Source organism: Bubalus bubalis, chromosome 12 (genome assembly GCF_019923935.1).
Source record: "Bubalus bubalis isolate 160015118507 breed Murrah chromosome 12, NDDB_SH_1, whole genome shotgun sequence".
Lineage (NCBI taxonomy): Eukaryota > Metazoa > Chordata > Mammalia > Artiodactyla > Bovidae > Bubalus > Bubalus bubalis.
Window position 1 is genome coordinate 47,131,191 of NC_059168.1, and position 16,893 is coordinate 47,148,083.

General features: G+C 46.0%; 1 protein-coding gene across 1 annotated transcript; it reads left to right on the plus strand.

Moving 5' to 3' along the window:
• Positions 1-3,010: 3,010 nt before the first annotated feature.
• FOXI3 (forkhead box I3) lies at positions 3,011-11,111 on the plus strand. Its single transcript, XM_025261157.3, has 2 exons — positions 3,011-5,911; positions 8,941-11,111. The coding sequence occupies exons 1-2, from the start codon at positions 5,197-5,199 to the stop codon at positions 9,564-9,566; spliced, it is 1,341 nt and encodes a 446-aa protein (XP_025116942.2). The 5' UTR covers positions 3,011-5,196; the 3' UTR covers positions 9,567-11,111.
• The last annotated feature ends 5,782 nt before the right edge of the window (positions 11,112-16,893 follow it).

A 16,893-nucleotide genomic window follows, 5' to 3' on the forward strand; every position in this document is an offset into this window, starting at 1 on the left:
GAGGAGGAAATGACCACTCACTCCAGTATTCTTGCATGGAAAATTCCATAGACAGAGAAGCTAGCTGACTATGGTCCGTATGGTCACAAAGAGTCAGACCCAATGAGTGACTGAGCATACACACACCCCTGTATTTACAGCTCACTCCAGTCTTCTTTGACTCCCAGGTGGCTTAGTAGGGGGACCAACAGGGGCAACTTGGCCAAGGTTAAGTTGGCCAAGTTGCCCCTGTTGAACAGCTTACAGGTAAATGTGTTCTTGGAAAAGAAAACAGATGCTAAGTTGGTGAAAAACCTGCTCTCCTAGTGGAAAAGAGCCACCTCAGTTTCCCATCAGCTCTTAGATTCAGTAAGTAGAGCCTAAATGTTTGTTAAAAACTGATGGACAGCACCTCTGACATCTGCTGCATCTGCAGTGATGGACTGGGAGGGGACAGAGGCTCTTCGGTGTGCTCCTCATTAATGACACTGCTGCTAAGTCGCTTCATCGTGTCCGACTCTGTGCGACCCCAGAGGCGGCAGCCCACCAGGCTCCCCCGTCCCTGGGATTCTCCAGGCAAGAACACTGGAGTGGGTTGCCATTTCCTTCTCCAATGCATGAAGGTGAAAAGTGAAAGTGAAGTCGCTCAGTCGTGTCTGACTCTTAGCGACCCCATGGAGCCTACCAGGCTCCTCCATCCATGGGATTTTCCAGGCAAGAGTACTGGAGTGGGGTGCCATTGCCTCCTCCGATTAATGACACTACCAGTTGCTATGTGTGTGTGTATATATATATATATATATATATATACACAATATGTATATATATACACAATATATATATACACACACATATATACTATATATACATACATATATATATACACAATATGTGTATATATATATACACAATATATATACACACACATATATACTATATACTATATATACATACATATATATACACTATATATATACCAGTTGCTATATGTGTGTGTATATATATAGTATATATATATAGTGTATATATAGTATATATATATGTATATATATAGTATATATATAGTGTGTGTGTGTATATATATATATATATATATATATATATAGGAGTGGTTTCCAACACCTTGCAACCCCATCATGATGGACTGTAGCCCATCATTCTCTGTCTGTGGGATTCTCCAGATAAGAATACTGGAGTGAAACAAACAAACAAAAAAGAATACTGGAGTGGGTCGCTATTCCCTTCTCCAGGGATCTTCCCTGCCCAGGGATCGAACCCAGGTCTCTCGCATTGTGGCCAGATTTTTACGGTCTGAGCCACCAGGGAAACCCCCAAATGAGAACCAATTAAGTGGTCAGCAATTGGAAAAAGTAAGGAATGAGGTGGTGGGTCCAGCCCCCATAGATGCAACATCTTTCCTTCAAGAATCCATCCTTTCTTCACCAGAAAAATCTTACATATTTTAGCCTATGTGGTAGTTATTCTTACTTCATTTTCCCCCAAACTGTATTCTTTGATTACAATGAGTTTTCCCACTTTCTCTTAATTTTTTAATAGCTGCTAAGTCTTTATTTGGGCTTCCCAGGTGGTTCAATGGTAAAGAACCCACCTGCCAATGCAGGAAACATATGTTCGATCCCTGGGTCAGGAAAATCTCCTGGAGAAAGAAATGGCAACCCACTCCAGTATTCTTGCCTGGGAAATCCCATGGACACAGGAGCCTGGCAGGCTACAGTCCATGGGGTCACCAAGAGTCAGACACAATTGAGTGACTGAACAACAATCGTCTCTAATCACTTTTTGCATTAAAAATTGACAACAATCCATATCCCCTATTGATGAGCTACAAACAGTGTGTGTATGCTTGGGTGTGTTTTCTTTTTTTCATTTGGGGTATAGTTGCTTTAAAACATTGTCTTAGTTTCTGCTGTATACATATAGGTGATTCAGTTCTTGCCTTCTCTTCTCACCTCCTCTTGTTGTTCTAAGTTGCAACTATGGGACTTTCCTGGTGGTCCAGTGGGTAAGACTCCAAGCTCCCAATGCAGGGGGCCTGGGTACAATCCCTGGTCTGGGAACTAGGTCCCCCATGCAAGCACAAAGAAGATCCTGTGAGCCACAACTAAGACCCAGCACAGCAAAAACACATAAATAAGTTGCAGCTATCAGGAATTAAGAGCACTGAGGTTATTTCCAATTTATATTACCTTTTTCTTCCTCAGTAAATATGGAAATGGATAAGGAAATGGCAACCCACTCTAGTATTTTCACCTGGGAAATCCCATGGACAGAGAAGCCTGGCAAGCTACAGCCCATAGGGTCGCAGAGTTAGGTCCGACTAAACAACAACAAAAATATGGACAAATACTAGCAAATGCCATAGTGCCAACATTTCTATGCTATAAATCAATGAGTGTAAAGAATTTTACATGTTATTATAGTATTTGTTAAAAATTACTACATTCCATTGTAAATTACTGTTGTTGCTCAAGAAAGCATCTAGAATGTTACCAAATGTCAGTGGAAAATAAATGAGAGATTTTCTTCAGGTTGAAAGATTTCCCAAAATGTTTTATTTTCCAGTGATGAAAACATGCAACATCTACCTTTGTTTTACACCATTTTACACTGGTATAGGTACATTGTTCAATTGCCTCAATTATATTCTTCTGTGAAAAGGCAATTTAACAAAACATTATTACAGAGAACTTGCATTTTATGCCTAGGTTTTATTCTATTTGCTTTTCTGTTTTTTTTCAAGTGTACCAAATGTTTTAAAATTTTGTTTAAAATTCCATGTGGCTCAGTCAGTGGTAAAGAATCCACCTGCCAATGCAGTAGACACAGGAGACTCAGATTCCATCCCTGAGTTGGGAAGATCCCTTGGAGGAGGAAATGGCAATCCTCTCCAGTATTCTTGCCCGAAAAATCCCATGGGCTGGGGAGCCTGGCGGGCTACAGACCATGGAGTCACAAAGAATCAGACAGGACTGAGCGACTGAGTACATACACACGGATTTAAGATATTATTTTAAATTTTGACATTAAAAATCAAGACTGTGACCAATGATAGTCTTAAGCTTGGCTAATTAATATGTGATTTAAAAACAAATAGAAAAAAGTATGATATCCAAACCCTTAGCGGGGGTGAACTGTTCATTTCACAGGTCCCTATCCGGATATCTGCTGTAACAGAGCAAAGAGCCGCTAGGTGGCTCCATTAATTTAATAAAATTAAAGTCGGGAAAAGATAATGTATAGTCAAGGAACAAAATATCTCTTTTAAGCAGAACCTTTAACCAAAGAAACAATGATCTTTAATCATAGCCTCTCACTCAGAATAATTTGGAATATAGGATTAAGAGTTGAACTAAAAAAAAAATCTGCAAGACTGCAAAGTATGTATGGGTAATCAATTTGCTAAAGAAAAGTATATTCTTAAGGACATCAATTACTAAGGGAGGGATGGTTTCAAATCTTTCCTAATTTATTACCATCTAGTTTGCCAGCTTTTCTTTTGAACTTTTTCTTTTTGTTTAAACTTTAGGAAAAAATATTAAATTTGAGCATTTATTAAGTTACTAAAAATTGCTTTCCAATTTCTTGACTTACAGCTGTCATCCTTATTAACATCCCAAGAAAAAGAACAACTTCGTCTGGGCTATTTGGGAAGGAAAACGAAAGCTGTGTGCTTACCTAAACTACCTCAAAATACAACTAAGGCAAACGCTACTCCATTCTATACCATTTGCAAGGAGACTGAAAGAAACTGTGTGACAAGAATTCCTTCCCGGGTTCACAAAAGACGAGAAAAAATGTTACATCTGAAGTGTGAGTTGCATTTTAGGTACCCAAGTTGGCTAAAGATCTTTGGATTTTATTTTTTAAGAAGTGCTAAAACAGAAGAGGATCATTTTCCTGAAAGTACATAAGGAACTGTCACGAAAATAAATGCGGGAGGTGGGTTCCGAATTATTAAGTATTCTGAACCGTGAGTCTGCAATTGACAAATAGGAAGAATAAAAAATTTTTTTCCTCTCCCCTCTCCTTTAAAAGAGAATCTCAGACCTGTCACCGCTTAAGAAAATATTTAGAACTCAATTTAACCGTAAAAAAAAACAATTTTTTTTCTTATCGTTCGGAGTCAATAAATAATGATGGCGTGGCACTTGGAGTCTCCACAGTATTTTGCTGGTTTTGTTTGTTTTTCCAGGCAGGAGCTGCATTAGAAAACTTAACAGAAGTAGAGGGCAAGTCTTCTGCCATAATTCGTTGAGATCGTTTTTTGTAAACGAGCGCTTCTAGCACAGTTTAAATTACAGTTGGCTTTAAAATGCTAATTCCGAACCCACTTATTTAAATGTCTTTGAAAACGTTTACCCTTCTGTTTTCGAAGACAACAAATCACACCAAAAGTCTGCGCAAACTGGACCTAAAATGCATATCTATTTCCCGATAGGAACGAACCTGTCGCTATGTTTAGAGAAATTAAAAAACCGATTTCGGTCCTTCCCTTCAAAGAATTCCCTAGGACAAGGGGACGCACCAAAATGCTCCTTAGTATCTACGGTGTACCTCCCAAGACTTGTAAATCGCGTCTATTATTCTCGACTGGGAGCCGACCAGTCGGGACCGGACGTGATTCCTGCAAATGATCACAAAAGATGTAGAGGCTCCAGGTCGAAATATCAAAGGTTGGGGCGGGGGCAGGCAGGTGGGCTGAGCGGCCACCCAGAGTTAACTCACAGACTTTTTAGAACAGTCGGACCGTCCTGGAGATTTTCTCTTTGTTTTGATATTCGTTATTTTATTTCGTTCTTGTGCTGAGGACACAATGGTTAGGAATGGGGAACAGGTTGCTTGAATATCGGAGGCGCCGGCCTCCCCCGGGCTTCCCTGGTTCTTCCCGACCTCCCTCCGTTCCACCCCGGCCCGGAGAGGAGGGGTTGCAGCTGCCGGGCAGGCGCGACGGGCGGCAGGAGGTTTCCGCGCGCTGGGCCGGGATGCGTGCGCGGGCAGGTGGGGCGTGGCGGGGGCGTGGAGAGCCGGAGCCCGCGGGCAGCCGCCCAGCCCCGGGACCGGCCCGGGAGGAGCCGAGCCGCCGACGGTTATAAGAGGCTAGCTCGTCGGCGCTCCGCTCTCACCCATCAGTCCCCGCCCCTCCTCGCCGAAGACAAGAGTCGCCGAGCCAGGGCCGCAGGGTTGGCCCCCAAAGGGATGCTCTTGCCCGAGCGGCGAGGTCAGCCCCGCTCGCCCCTCGCCGCCGCCGCCGCACCGCGCCAGCCGACGGCCGCCGACATGGCTCTCTACTGTGGGGACAACTTCGGCGTGTACTCGCAGCCCGGCTTGCCCTCGACCGCCGCCGCCGCCGCCGCCCCAGGCGCCCCCGCACCCGCCCGGGCGCCCTACGGACTCACCGACTACGCCGCGCCGCCAGCCGCCGCCGCCAACCCCTACCTGTGGCTCAACGGGCCGGCCGTGGGAGGTCCCCCCGCCGCCGCCGCCGCCGCGTACCTGGGCGCCCCTCCACCGCCGCCGCCGCCCCCGGGGGGCGCGCCGGGACCCTTCCTGCAGCCGCCGACCGCCGCTGGCACTTTTGCCTGCGCTCAGCGGCCCTTCGCGCAGCCCGCGCCCGCCGCGCCCGCCTCACCCGCCGGGCCCGCGGCGCCAGGGGAGCTGGGCTGGCTGTCCATGGCCAGCCGCGAGGACCTGATGAAGATGGTGCGGCCGCCCTACTCGTACTCGGCGCTCATCGCCATGGCCATCCAGAGCGCGCCCGAACGCAAGCTCACGCTCAGCCACATCTACCAGTTCGTGGCCGACAGCTTCCCTTTCTACCAGCGCAGCAAGGCCGGCTGGCAGAACTCCATCCGCCACAACCTGTCTCTCAACGACTGCTTCAAGAAGGTGCCCCGCGACGAGGACGACCCAGGTGAGGGCGGACAGGTGCTTCCCGGCCGGTCCCTTACCCACACCCGCCCCCCACTACGCGCACCCCACAACTCACGCACACGCAGAGGCAGGCCAGGGTGGGATAAAGGTAGAAAGCCTGAATCCTTAAGCCGAAAGTCACTCCTGAGTGGTGTTCCTTAGGCGGTTGGAGGGAGGGTCGAGTTACCGGTAAACGGATTAGGAATAAAAACACGGGTGGGCTCTCAGATAAGGGATGGCTGTAAAGAGATTCAGATGAGCCGAGAATCCCATCACATTTCAGGAGAGTGAGGTGGGGAGAGACGGGGAGTTGGTACCTGCTGTACGTAGATGCGTTTCGAACCTTACCTGTTTAGAAACGTAATAGTGTAAATCCCAAATGTGCTTCGTGCGGATCTAAGCCCCTGAGGTGAGGAGGGCTGGGTGATAGTGGCTTGATTTAATGGTTTTCCTCTTAGCTGAGGAATGAGGTGAAGAAAAGCTCAAAAATTTCAGAAACAGATTCTTACTGGAGGTTTTCTGAAGGCGCTCAGGACTAGGGGTGTGGGGTGAGAATCCGGTTAGGGAAAAGAGAAAACTGTTTCCTTGCCTTCTACAGCAGGAGTCCCCAACCTCTGGGATCTAATGCCTGATGATCTGAGGGGGAGTCGATGTAGCAATAATAGAAATAATAAGTGCACAATAAAAGTAATGCACTCAGACTCCCCCCCATCCCTTAGCCCCCTGCGTTGGTGGAAAATACTGTCTTGCAGGAGACCAGCCCCTGGTGCAGAAATGGCTAAGGATCAGTGAGGGATACAGGATTCTTTGTAAATTATGTAAATGCTCTGAAGTAGTTGTGTTGTTCAGTCGCTCAGTCATGTCCAACTCTTTGCGACCCCATGGACTGCAGCACACCAGGCCTATCTGTCCTTCACCATCTCCCAGAGCTTGCTCAAACTCATATCCAATGAGTAGGTGGTGCCATCCAACCATCTCGTCGTCCCCTTCTCCTCCTGCCTTCAATCTTTCCCAGCATCAGGGTCTTTTCTAATGAGTTGGCTCTTCACATCAGGTGCCAAAGTATCAGAGCTTCAGCTTCAACATCAGTCCTTCCAATGAAGAGCAGTGCTTTGCATTTGAAATGCTGTACAAACTACACGTAGTTGAAAAATTGTCTAGTAGCCATGTGAAAAAAAGTAAAAAGATGGTGAGAATTTATTTTTTAAAGCAACCCAAAATGTCGTTTCAACATGTAAAACATAGAAGAAATTATCCATGAGCTAATTACATTATTCTTTTGGTACTAAGTCTTCAAAATCCTATGTATGTGTTTTATACCATATTTCACTTGGTACGAGCCACTTTTCACATGCCCAGCAGCCACGTGTGGCTGGTGGTTACTTTACTGGACAAGGCATGCAGCTCTCCAAGATGCATCTGCCCAGATTTGGCCTCTAAATCACCTGAGGTGATCATGTCAGTTGTCACGTACACTCCCGGACTTTCTAAAAAGGTCAAGGATCTCAAGCCAATGTCTTGTCAAAGCTTTTGGTAGCAAGATGACACAATATAAATATTCTGGTAGAAGTAGGTATGATTGGTTGTTTAGATGGTAGTTACGTGAATTAGGTTTTTATTCTGCAACTATTTGCAGAAAATGTGTTGGTGGAGGTAATGGATGTGGAGGGGTGTGTGGTCGTGGTTAAGAATGCTTGCCTCTAGAGACAACCTGCTTATATACTGGCCCTATCACTGCTAACTGGGCTTCCCAGGTGGTACAGTGGTAAAAGAATCAGTCTGCCAATGCAGTAGATAGACGTGGGTTCGATCCCTGGGTCGGGAAGATCCCCTGGAGAAGGAAAAGGCACCCAGTATTCCTGCCTGGGAAATCCCATGCCCAGAGGAGCCTGGCGGGCTACAGTCCACGGGTCACAAAGAGTCAGACAGGGCTGAGCAACTAAGCACGCACACACTGTTGCTAACTGGGAGAATGACAGGTTGCTAACCAATCTGCACCTCAGTTTCCCCATCTGAAGAATGGAGGCGATGATATCACTCGTCTCCAGAGCCGTGAGGAGTAACTAGAGTTATCAATGTGAAGAACTCACTACAAGATAAGTGCTTTACGGTATTTGCAAATGCCAAAGATTCTTTTTACCAGAAGTGATGAGAGCCGTTGGGAGAAAAAAATCCTCGAAGATGACAGATGTTTTTTACTTCCACTGTGCTAGATAGTGAGGGAGTTTTTCTAAGCAGAAGACTAGCATTGCTTGCATTAAATGGGGTCCTGGTCTGAGATCAGCCTGGTGGAGGAAAAGCTGGGAAGACGTGCAAGGGTGCCTCTTGCCCAAGGCGAGGGATGGGTGTGGAGCTTCCTTGTACTTTCAAATAGATGCCATCCAAGGTGTGTTTAAAACAGTCAATTGCTCAGTAATAACTTGTCGTTTCTGTTGGACGAGGCAGAGGGTTGGGTACTGGAGGATGCATTTTTCCAGTGGAGTATTTTTTCGGGGCAAATATTATACCCTTTCAGCAAATGATAATGATAATAGATACCTTTTTCTTTTCACTGCTCACTGTGTATGGCTTCTTTGCGGAGATCTATCATTTACCCCTCACGGCCAACCTGTGAGGTGAGTACTGTCTTATCCCTATTTTTATAGATAAACAGAGGCTCAAGTTCAAGTAGTGCCATTTCCCTCAAAAGGACAACAGAGTAGATTGAGCATCTCTGTCAAGTTTCATGAAAGCCTGCCTCCCTCATCTCGGACCCAAAGCTGGGCATGTGGGACTTCCCTGGTGGCTCAGTGGTAAAGAATCCGCCAGCCAATGCCAGAGGCATGGGTTTGATACCTGGGTCGGGAAGATCTCTTGGAGAAGGAAATGGCATCCCACTCCAGTATTCTTGCCTGGAGAATCCCGTGGACAGAGGAGTCTGGCAGGGCTACAGTCCATGCAGTTGCCAAAGAACTGGACATGACTTAGTGACTAAACGATAACATGGGCACGTACACCTCCTCTTCTAACCCATCTTTCTCATCTTTGCAGGGAAAGGTAATTACTGGACCCTGGATCCGAACTGTGAGAAGATGTTTGACAACGGAAACTTCCGTCGGAAGCGAAAGCGCCGCTCAGAAGCCAGCAGCACCCCCTCAGTGGCCGTGGGGACTTCAAAATCAGAAGAAGGGCTCTCCCCGGGACTGGGGTCAGGAGTGGGTGGGAAGCCAGATGGAGACAGTGCCCCTGCATCTTTGAGATCCTCCCAGTCCCCAGAGCCTCCTGAGGACACTAAGAGTACTGCCTCCTCACCGGGAGTGTCCATGCTTTCCTCCACCCCTTGCCTGAACAGCTTCTTCAGCAGCCTCAGCACCCTAAGCGTCGGTAGTAGCAGTGGGAGCACGCAGCGGGCACTCCCTGGCAGCCGCCCTCTAGGGATCCAGGGGCCCCAGGTGCCCTCAGGCGGTGTGTTCCCCCCCAGCTCCGTCCCGGAGCCCTCGTCAGACCCCTTGCAACTGAATCACAGCTCCAGCAGCAGCAGCAGCCAGAGATCTTCCTACTACGGCCCCTTCCCCGCCAGCACCAGCGGGGCCCCGAGCAGCCCCTTTGGCAGCCCTTTCTACAACTTCAGCATGGTCAACAGCCTCATCTACCCTCGGGAGGGCTCTGAAGTATAGAGCCCCAATTCCCAGACTCAACTGTTGCACACCTGAGATCTCATGAAAATACAGATCTCCAGGCAGTAGGTCTGGGGCAGGAACTGAGATTGCATTTTCTCCAGAGCTCCCGGCAAGGTCCACTGAACACACTCGGAACAGCGTGTGGATGCCAACTTTTTCTTTACCCGACAAGCTTTCTCTGGATAAAGGGCCTCCCTGGAGAGAAATCCAGTCCAGTCTGTCCTGGGATGGTATCCGAGAGCCCTGTGAGGGCAGGGACCATGTCTGTCTGTTCATCACTGTATATCAGGGTCACAGGGTCCAGTGGGCACAGACTTCAGCTGCAAAAACAAGTGAATGAAGTTACTGGGTCAAAAAAGTAACAATTGGCACTGGAAGCAGCAGGGAATGGTTGGGACTGACCAGCTGCAGGCTGCTGTGGGCAACTGGTCTTCTCTGCCTGGCAGCATTCTGTTTTTTCTAGAAAAGTCAGAGACCTGCATTTTTCCAGGAAACCTCCATTTGTCCTCTTTGTGGCTAATGGAAAGTTTTTCAAATACTGTGCTAGAAAGCACCGCAAATCCTTGAGCTCTCTACCCAGCTCAAAGATCACCTCTATTTATGCTTAGTGTCAGGGATGTGTCAGACATTAATAGCGATAGAAATGCCCAGACACACCCTGTGTGCCAGGCATTGTTCTAGATACTTACCATGTATTAGCTCATTTAATCCTCACAACAACCTTGACACAAAGGTATTGTTACCCCCCATCGTTTTCTGTATGGTGGCAGTAAACTGCCAAGATGTTAGGTCCAAACAGTAAGTCATGAAGCCTGGATCTAGTTTTTTGATTTTTTTTGTTTGTATGTGTGTGTGTGTGTTTAGTTTTCTGTTTTGTTTTGTTTTTTTTGGCTGCACTGTGTGCTTTGTGGGACCTCAGTTCCCGGATCAGGGATTGAGCCCAGGCCACAGCAGAGAAAACACCAAATCCTAATCACTAGACCACCAGGGAACTCTCACCAGGATCCAGTTTTAAGGCAGTCTGGCTCCAGAGTCTGTGCTTGTAACCTTTGTGTTCTAGTCCCTGAAAAACAAAGGCATTAACATGCATAGGCAGAGTAAGTAGCGTCTAAGGAGTAGGAATGAGCTAGGTTTCATCTAACCAAAGATTCTGGCTGAAATCAGTATCGCTTGGGATGTTCTGAGCATCAAGGATGGACACCAGCTCTGCCTCACTTTTGCTGCCATATTTCTGAGATCTGTGGTCACCGTCCTAGTTAGCTGGTATCCTGTCTTTTTTAGCATATGTCCTGGGTTTTTCATCTTTGAAACAAAGTTTTAGTATTTTATTAAAAATAGTTTTTAAATGGAATTTTTATTTTTAAAAGCAAACATTTGTGGTCAAAAATTTTTCTAACGTAATATATTTTAACACTCCCTTTTACTTCTCAGGAGCTGTCATCATTTGAATACTTTTTATGGTCACCGTCTTGGTGCCCAACAGAATGTCTGTATGTGGCAGACACTCAGCCACAGTTTGAACTTATCCAAAAAGTGTTAGTGCAGATAGTGTGATTTTATTGGAATAGTGATGCATTAAGATGAAGTTAATGTTCTATGAATTACCCTTGTACCATGTTTGGTCTTTGATGGGAACATTGCTAGTTTTTAATTTTTTTAGGAAAAGGAACACAAATTAATTGTAAAAAATTGTTAACTTTTCCCTGTATATTATTTGAGATTCACAGCATTATTGTTAAATTGGAAGTTTGAAATAATACATATAGAAAATTATTTTTTTTTAAAATAGTCTATTGAGGTATAAATAATGTCAACATTACTTTTTAAATATTATACAGGAAGACAACCAAAGAAACTACCTACCCTCATACTGTGTGTACAAAAACCCCACTTTCTATGGATATTTTTGTATGTGAAAAATTGTATGGACTTTTATAAATATTGTTTCTAACACAATTCTATATTTGTAAATTAATTTATAATGTGAACTGGGACGATTTTTTTTTTCCCAAGAAAGCACACTGCATGCTGGAAATCACATAAAATAAACTTGAAGTGGGATGACTTCTGGCTCCTTTTTGGGCATCTTGTTTTCCTGTCTTTAACTTCTTTCTATAAAGTAATAGAGCTGTAAGCAGCATGGCACAGAAACTGCTACCGGATTTTTGTGTTGAGAGAGCAAGCAATTGATTTTTTTTTTCTTTTATAAAATTTTATTCTTAACACCAAAAGCATTTTGCATTGGGGTATAGCCGATTAACAATGTTGTGATAATTTCAAGTGAACCGCGAAGGGACTCAGTTATATATATACATATTCTTCCCCAATCCCAATTTCTTTATTGGACTTGTTCTACCTGCCCACATCTTAAGGGATTGGAATGAAACAGTTCTGGAGGATCTCTAGACATGAGCATCTTGTTTGTATTTTAACAGAGTAATGTTTCTGTCTAGCTCAGCTGGTGAAGAATCCTGGAATGCAGGAGACTCCTGGTTGATTCCTAGGTCAGGAAGATCCCCTGGAGAAGGGAATGGCAACCCACTCCAGTGCTCTTGCGCTTCCCTGATGGCTCAGCTGGTAAAGAATCTGCCTGGAATGCGGGAGACCTAGGTTGGGAAGATCCCCTGGAGGAGGGCATGACAACCCACTCCAGTATTCTTGCCTGGAGAATCCCATGGAGGTCAGAGGAGCCTGACAGGTTACAGTCCATGGGGTCGCAAAGAGTCAGGCACGACTGAGCAACTAACAACAAGACCTCTCCAGCTGGCAACACTCCTCAGGGAGAACTCTGGCTTTCAATGCTGTGGTCCTCATGGAGGGTACAGGCAGCCCATCGTCTCCAAGGAAGTAGCTAGGAAACTTGAATTTGGCCCCAACTAGAAAACACCTGAAAGATAAGGTTTCTAGCCTAGGGTTTCTCAACATGAGCAGTGTAGATATTTGGAGCTGGATAATCCATTGTAGAAGCTGCCCTGTGCATCACAGAATGTTTAGTAGCAGGCTGGAAGCATTTCCCTTCTTCCTTCCCCCAATACACACACTGCCCCAAACCCCCCAGCCCCTGCTCCCAGGCCCTGAGACATTGACAAATGTCTCGGGGTGGACGGGGGGGGGGGGGTGGGGTGGGGGTGGGGTGGGGGTGGGGGGTGCAAAATTAGATCTGATTGAGAGCCACTGATCTAGACCAGCACCCTCCTAATTTGCCAATGAGAAGATGGAATTCCCTCACTTCCCCACACAGAGTTCTTAATAGTGGAATGAATAAGGACTCTGGTACAAGACAGTTTCTGTCCTGCGAAATGGCTTTTCTCTCTTTTTAAAAAATTTTTATTTTGTATTGGGGTATAGCCGATTAACAATGTTTGATAGTTTCAGGTGAACAGTGAAGGGACTCAGCCATATATAAATATGTATCCATTCACTGCTATATTTAAAATGAATAACCAACAAGGACCTACTTACTGTATAGCACATGGAACTCTGCTCAATGCTATGTGGCAGTCTGGATGGGAGGGGAGTTTGGGGGAGAATGACTTTTAAATGAGTTGTGAGCAGAATCGGCCCAATCACTGAGGCATTTCTCAGAAATGAGAACAGAACTGAGGCTTATCTGTTTGCCTGTCACACTGGAGGTAGACGCCTGCCATATTTTAGTTGCTTGTTATAGAAAGGCTTATGGTAGCCTCCTTCTTGGCATCTGGTTATTTCTATTAATAGAGGCCTAGACTGGGAATAATTCTGACCAAACAATAGTAAACTATTTGGGTTATTACTCTTTGATAGGGATGGTGGTGGGGAGGACAGGCTTAAGGATATCTTGGAAAAAAGACATTTTAAAAGAATGTGATGAGCTTGTATTTGGAAGCATCTAGATCTGGGTGTTTGATAGCTATGAAATGCCAGAAAGATGGCATTTATGAGAACAAAGGCAAAGAGAAGAATCCACTTCTGATGATCTCCCAAACAACCACAATGGGCAGCAGGGTGGCTCAGTCCTCACAGGAACCAAAGAAGCTGTGCTGGGGGGCAAGTTGTGCCTCCCGCTGGGCCTGGGATTAAAGGGAAAGAGAGCTGCCTCTGCCTGTGATGTTTCCAGGTCAAAGTCTGCACCAGCACTCCAACTGGCACCCATTTCCTGCATTTGTGACATGTTCTCCCTGGGAAACAGGTCAGAAATTCTGGACCTGAGCTAGATTGTGATTTCTGTTGTTTCAGACAGTACAGAGGAAAAGATGTCCCTCTCTCCCTACCCCCATCCCCACCTCATGAAGTTAAAGCAACCTTCTTTCTTCAGGGTTCTCACAGAGACCAGAGCCTGGTGTCAAGTTGCAGCCCAAGCTGAGGACCTTTGGGCACATGGCTAACTTGAAGCAGCTACCTTTCAGCTCTTTGGGCTTCCCTGGTGGCTCAGATGGTAAAGAATCTACCTGCAATGCAGGAGACCTGGGTTTGATCCCTGAGTCGGGAAGATCCCCTGGAATAGGGAATGGCTACCCACTAAAGTATTGCCTGGAGAATTCCATGGACAGAGGAGCCTGGTGGGCTACAGTCCATGGGGTGCAAAGAGTCAGACATGACTCAGACACCACTGAGCAACTAACACTTTCTGCCTTCTAGGACCTAGTATATCTTTAAGAATAAGAAAGGGGCAAAGGAGAGTTTGAAAAACTAATAAGTAGGTTTCAGGTTTCCTTCTTGATACTTTTAGATCCTTCATCTCATTCTAGAGCTTACTGGAAAAAGACAGCTGGGGAGCCCAGAGGCTTCGAAAACTGTGCGCCTTTGCCCCCAGCCCCTCCCCCAGCTCCTCCTTGCGCTCAGGGCACAAAGGCGGGGCCAAACTTTGCCCCCCTCCCCCCCCACCGCCCCACCCCTGAGGAAGAAAGACCGCCACTGACCTTCAGAGGAAGCTCTCTGCCTTCCTCAGACTTTCCCGAACTTGGAAAGAGCCTAAAGCTTTAGTATCTGTTGTTTTTTCCCCCTTTGTCTTCCTGAGCTGTCCCAGTAGCTAAAACCTTGAGGTTTTTAATGAAAAAGAATCCTGTGCTTGTTTCCTGAGGCAGGGATTTGCTGGTTCTGGGGTAGAGACCCGGGGGCCTGTGGCCTTGCCTTTTGTCATGGAAAGCAGTCAGCTGGGTTCATGGCTGGGTGGCTGGCACCGCAGAAGGAAGAAGGAATTTCCTATCAGGTCTGAAAACAAAACGAAACAAAAGGTCAAAAAAGACCTGATACCTACAGAATTCCTCCCAGCCTTTTAATTCATAATGTCTGGGGATCAACGCCAAACCCCTGGGAGGCCTGGAGGACAGTGCTTTATCATTTAAAAAAAAGTAAGCATTACAATAACTCAGGTATTGGGTGCCGGGCACAGCCCTATAATACACATATATGTACTGTGTGCTGTCTCCCATCATGTCCGACTCTCTACCTGTGGACTGTAGCCCGCAAGGCTCCTCTGTCTATGGGATTCTCCAGGCAAGAACACTGGAGTGTGTTGCCAAGCCCTCCTGCAGGGGATCTCCCCGACCCAGGAATCGCACTTGTCTCTTTCCTCTCCTGCATTGGCAGGTGGGGTTTTTTTTTTTTTTTTTTTTAACCACTAGCGCCACCTGGGAAGCCTATATATATATAGTATATGTATATATATACTACAATACTATATATATATTCTATAGTATATGCTATGTAGTATATACTATATATATATATCAGAGAAGGCAATGGCAGCCCACTCCAGTACTCTTGCCTGGAAAATCCCATGGACGGAGGAGCCTGGTAGGCTGTAGTCCATGGGGTTGCAAAGAGTCGGACACGCCTGAGCGATTTCACTTTCACGCGTTGGAGAAGGAAATGGCAACGCACTCCAGTATTCTTGCCTGGAGAGTCCCAGAGACAGGGGATCCTGGTTGGCTGCCATCTATGGGGTCGCACAGAGTCAGACACGACTGAAGCGACTTAGCAGCAGCAGCAGCAGCATATTATATATATATAATTTAAGATAGCAACTCTTTGAAGTAGACACTGTTACTCATTTTACTATTGAGAATACTGAGACCCAGAAAGTTTGTATAACCCAGCCAAGGTCAAAAATTTAAACAGTTGCTGCAGGTAAGTGGTTGAAATAAGATTCAAAATCAGGCCATCTGATGTCACAGCCTACCTGCCCTTAATCTATAATACTGTAATGCCTCTCCATTTTGAAGAGGAGAAACAGAAAAGTGACTTGCCCAAGGTCACACAGCTTTCTGGTTGCAGATGTGGGCTTAGAACCCAGGTTTCTGCCCTGCCACCTACACACTTCTCTTTAGGCACCTCATTTGTAAGCTCCCTGAGGTTGGCTTTTGTGTTTGGAGCTCCTCTTCAGGGACACAGGAAGGTAAGCAGAGAGAAGTCACTTTTCCTTGAAATTTCCTCCTTTATAGGGTTGGCCTGCAGCAGATCAGAGGCCCGGGTCTTAGGCTTTGAAGCTACCGAGGGAAGCCAGATGGAGATGCTGATTTGAAACCTCAGACTTTGAAAATAAAATTGGAAATTTACCCACTGACTCTCTAATTCCCTTTGGGCATCCATGTGCTGGGCATTGAAGATACCAAGATGACTAGACCCACTCAGATCCTTAGCAAGCAGGGCAGGGGCTGAGAACAGATGTGCAGAGGGTAGGGAGGATCAATCAATCCATCTTCATGGCAAATAGGTGGGAAACAGTGGAAACAGTGGCTGACTTTATTTTTGGGGGCTCCAAAATCACTGCAGATGGTGACTGCAGCCATGAAATTAAAAGACGCTTACTCCTTGGAAGGAAAGTTATGACCAACCTAGACAGCATATTAAAAAGCAGAGAGATTACTTTGCCAACAAAAGTCCATCTAGTCAACTCTATGGTTGTTCCAGTAGTCATGTATGGATGTGAGAGTTGGACTGTAAAGAAAGCTGAGTGCTGAAGAATTGATGCTTTTGAACTGTGGTGTTGGAGAAGACTCTTGAGAGTCCCTTGAACTTCAAGGAGATCCAAGCAGTCCATCCTAAAGGAGATCAGTGTTGGATATTCACTGGAAGGACTGATACTGAAGCTGAAACTCCAATACTTTGGCCACCTGATGTGAAGAACTGACTTATTTGAAAAGACCCTGATGCTGGGAAAGATTGAAGGCAGGAGGAGAAGGGGACGACGGAGGATGAGATGGTTGGATGGCATCACTGACTCAATGGACATGGGTTTGGGTGGACTTTGGGAGTTGGTGATGGACAAGGAGGCCTGGTGTGCTACAGTCCATGAGGTAGCAAAGAGACGGACACGACTGAGCAACTAAACTGAACGTAAAGG